The sequence below is a fragment of the Neltuma alba genome, unplaced genomic scaffold (assembly GCF_004799145.2).
Source record: "Neltuma alba isolate B1F8T4 unplaced genomic scaffold, ASM479914v2 tig00010789_pilon, whole genome shotgun sequence".
Taxonomy (NCBI): domain Eukaryota; kingdom Viridiplantae; phylum Streptophyta; class Magnoliopsida; order Fabales; family Fabaceae; genus Neltuma; species Neltuma alba.
In genome coordinates, this window is record NW_021635606.1 from 254,395 (window position 1) to 258,676 (window position 4,282).

Sequence of the window (4,282 nt, forward strand, 5' to 3'; positions counted from 1 at the left end):
AATGTTGTTATTATATTTTAGTAAACTTAATTGCTTTTTTGGTTTCTAAAATTTCTTAACGAAGTAAGAATATCTTTTTTCCCGTAACTCCCAAATACATATAAAAGTATGGAATCAGTTATATTTAAACAATCTTTGTTTTGGTTTAACAAATTTTTAAAGTTTCTTGATTGGCTTTTAATTCTAACCAAACAAAGAGACAACAATCTTAGAAAAACAAGAAGTAAAACAAATTTCAAAATAACTGAATTATCCTTTTATAGGCTACCGAAGTCATGCTTAAAATAAACGATATATAATTACTTATCTACCAATATATAAAGAGAATGGTCATACAGATCGCAGTAAATGATACGACGTCTAACTCTCAATCATCCAAAAATAAAATAAGTATAATAAACACTGAATATTGATATAACAGTGTATTTGATTTACGAGATAAATATGAGGCAAATAAAATATATATAAATAAAATTATATATATTTTTGCGGGCAAAGCTAAATGTGCAGTGTAGCATACCATGCCTAATGCCAACCCTGCCTGACAATTTATCTGGTCGGAACATGCCTAGTATTTCTTTCGAGCCATTTCTTTTAAGGTGGGCTGGGCACTTTTTTGGGGACATAGGCGGGCATAGCAGGCAACCGGGTTTTATGAACATCCCTATTAATTTATGTATTATCATTCCAAAATCACAAATACCATGTATGAATAGTTCCTTCCACATTTGTAAATTATCATGAACTTTTTCAATTAAATTAACACACTTATAAATAAAGGTGTTTCTGCTGTGAATTTATGTATCGAATCTCTTTTTACACAAATATTGAATATAAAACCAACCAAAGCTAAGCAAAAGCTCATTAATGAAGGAATGCTACTAGGGAAGCATGGGAAAGCTTTGATATATTTATTAATTCAATTTTTTAGATTCTCAACAGAGTGTGTGTGATGCATTTTAAGAGAGAGAGAGAAAAGACTAAAGAGAGATAATAATTGCGAAGAAACGTGTAAAGCATATACAACCATATTTTTTGTACTTTTTTTAATTTGTCACTCAATAAGTATATTTTATATATATATATATATATATATGTATGTACTGCATATAAATGTATGAATGAGATGGCTTCCAAGTTTTCTCTCTTAATTAGACCCTCCCTCTTGCTTTGTGTTTTCCTCTAGTTGTAGAACGTAGCACGCACCACAATGGCAATATCCTTGCCACTTGACGACAACGTCAATAAACCTCCCTTAGACGAAGCTTTGAGAGTAAAAAAAAAAAAAGAGTCTGTGAGATTTCAGAATGAGAGAAGAAAGAGCAAAAAGAATGGCCCTAATTGTTAGTCCTCATTTTTTTTTCCAAATTTAAGGGGAAACTGCTATTAGGTAATTATGTCTTTCTCATTCCGCAATTAATTTCATTTGGCTCTTTTAGTCTTACAATGATATTTCAGAATTATTTAGTCCTCAAACAAAAATTATGCTATCCCTTTATTTATTTTTAATATAAACGTTGAAACATGCATCCGAATTCTGACATCATCCCACGGCCTCATCCTCCATTTTGAAATTTCAGTACCCTAATTCAAGCACTCAGCCGCCGTGTAACTCCATTGCTGCTCCTCTGTCGTCAACTCCATCCTCGCCGGCAGTGCTGCTACCCTTCTCGTCCTTCACCCGTAGCCCATCGTGCTCGTCTAAGTCGTCTTCACTGTCGCCCACCGTGGTCCTCTTCGCCGTCAGCCACCGGTCCCCAGATCCGCATCGTCATCTGGAGAAGACAGGTAAGGTTCCGTTCTTCGATGGCCCCTGATTCCTTATTCCTTAAGTGCATCAAATGTTGTCCTTTCCTTCATGAATTGAGCAGAATGCCATGATGGTTTGTGGCATTAGTTGACTTGAACCCCTTTGTCCTTTACCTTTATTAGTAGTATTTTAAATTAGAGTCGTATTCTGATCATTATTTCTCATCACTCTTCGGTTAATCCTGCGGCATGTTTCAGTCGTTCAGTTAAGTTTAGATATGAATCCTATTTTCGCGAGGTGTCTTTTTTTGTTCTGGTTGTTCTGCAAATCTACTTAAAGCTTAGAAATTTTCAAATCTCTTATTTTTTTCCCTTAAATTTTTATTAGTTTATTCATTGTGGAAGTGGGAATTGGGTGATACTCCTCCGGTCCTTATTATAAGACCCTATTTGACTTTTTATTTGGTCCTAATTATAAGACCCCAATCCATTTTGTCTCTTATATTTATGCATTTTTTTCCAAGATAATCCTTCTAATAATAATAGTGTTAGTCAATATACTTAATTAACAAGGATATTTTAGGAATGACAACACTTATTTATTATAAATAACCAACTTAACTTACTTCCTTAATCTCTTCAAATAAGTCAATTGGGTCTTATAATTAGGATCGGAGGAGTACCATTTATCAAATGTTTTATCCGCGCTTGGTTGCTTCGAATTGAGCAGTTACGAGTTCAAATGAGTTTAAAGAAAAAAATGCTTCCAAATACGGCTTGTGATTGAGGTGTTCACTTTAATGTTTGATATTTAATGTTTAATTAATTGCTGCACATCAACTTAAGTTTGTTTTGCTTCAATCACTTAATACTTATGCAGCTTCCAATGTACACGGACTTAGGGGCCTCTGCTGTTCCTATTGCTTGTTGATGCCGAAGTTATCTTGAATTGCTTATGTTGGACTCTTGGACCATTTAAATGGAGAGAAAGACTGGATGTTGTGCAAGCCAATTGTTTGGCTGTTTATGCCATTTTTGGAGAAGATGCATTTTTGCTGTTTTATCTGCAGGTCCGGTGCCAAATCATATTGCTTTCATCATGGATGGAAATCGAAGGTATGCTAAGAAGAGAAACTTGGCTGAAGGTGATGGCCATAAGGCTGGATTTTCTGCTCTCTTGTCTATGCTGAGGTATTGCTATGAATTGGGAGTGAAGTATGTAACTGTATATGCATTCAGCATTGATAACTTCAAACGGCAACCAAAAGAGGTTCAATCCCTGATGGACTTGATGCGAGAAAAGATTGAGGAGTTGCTTCAAAAAGAAAGCATCATCAACGAATACGGTATTAGATTACATTTCATCGGAAACTTGCAACTACTTACTGAACCAGTCAGAGCTGCAATGGAGAAGGCAATGAAAGTAACTGCACACAACAACCAGAGGGTGCTTTTACTTTGTGTAGCCTATACTTCACGTGATGAGATTGTACATGCCGTTCAAGAATCCTGTAAGGATAAATTGAATGAAGTTCAATCATTGAAAGAGGGAAAGATTTCAAATGGTGTGATATCAAGAATTGTTGAGGGTTCAAATAGAAATGGTATGCACATGGTTGATCAACATTCTTTCAGAGACTATTTAAATGCAACCAATGTTTTTAGTAGTAGTAGTGTACTCAAAGGAGCTAAAGATGCTGAACATAGGGATGGTTTCTTTGTACATACTAATCAACAACAAAATAATGGCCAAGAAACTGAAATTATATCATGCAATGGGGTAATTGATAGTAGTGAAGAGAGAAGGAATAAGCAGGGCGAGCTTTCTGCTATAAAACTAGTTGACATTGAGAAGAACATGTACATGGCAGCAGCGCCTGACCCAGACATGTTGATCCGAACTTCTGGGGAGCTGCGACTCAGCAATTTTCTCCTTTGGCAGACTAGCACCTGTCCATTGTATGCACCAGCTGCTCTTTGGCCAGAGATAGGTCTATGGAACTTGGTCTGGGCAGTTCTGAGCTTTCAGAGACACCATTCGTATTTGGAAAAGAAAAAGAAGCAATCTTGATTTAAAGTTTAAACATTAGTAGCCAAAATCTCAGTGTAAATTATGTGTTGGCTAGATTGTTTTAATCTATTTTTGACCTTTTCTTTTATATTATTGATCTTTAACTATTTGTGGCACTGCTATTACCATTGCCAATGTTTAATAAAGTTTATTAGTATGATGGTATGGAAATTAGATGCCATTTTAATTGTCTGTGCAAAATTAGTTTATGTGAATTCAGAAAGAGAACATCATTATCTCAGTGATACTGTATCATATCTGAGATTGAGAAAATGAATGTGTGATTAGCTAATAATAAAATCATTTTGGATACTCTTCTTGCAAGATCAAGAGATTATTATCGAGTTCCATTTGCATCTTGGCCAATTTTAAAGGGTATGCCTTCCAGGTACTCCTTGTTGACAATCATGGTCCCCAAGTTGCAGGTGATTCCTTATACCAGAAGCAGGATATAGAGAGAGC

The 4,282-nt window shown here is 35.3% G+C and overlaps 1 protein-coding gene across 2 annotated transcripts; it reads left to right on the top strand.

Moving 5' to 3' along the window:
* The first annotated feature begins 1,542 nt into the window (after positions 1 to 1,542).
* Positions 1,543 to 4,007, top strand: LOC114759122 (dehydrodolichyl diphosphate synthase 6-like). 2 transcript variants are annotated; one of them, XM_028948217.1, is made up of 2 exons: positions 1,543 to 1,788; positions 2,630 to 4,007. In XM_028948217.1, the coding sequence occupies exon 2, from the start codon at positions 2,729 to 2,731 to the stop codon at positions 3,818 to 3,820; it is 1,092 nt and encodes a 363-aa protein (XP_028804050.1). In that variant the 5' UTR covers positions 1,543 to 1,788; positions 2,630 to 2,728; the 3' UTR covers positions 3,821 to 4,007. The 2 variants fall into 2 exon arrangements, with proteins under 2 accessions (XP_028804050.1, XP_028804051.1); XM_028948218.1 differs by having other exon boundaries at positions 2,652 to 4,007.
* Positions 4,008 to 4,282: the final 275 nt, after the last annotated feature.

Bases quoted from the DNA above. Each gene is read 5' to 3' on its own strand.
- LOC114759122 (XM_028948217.1), top strand. From the start codon at position 2,729: ATGGAGAGAAAGACTGGATGTTGTGCAAGCCAATTGTTTGGCTGTTTA.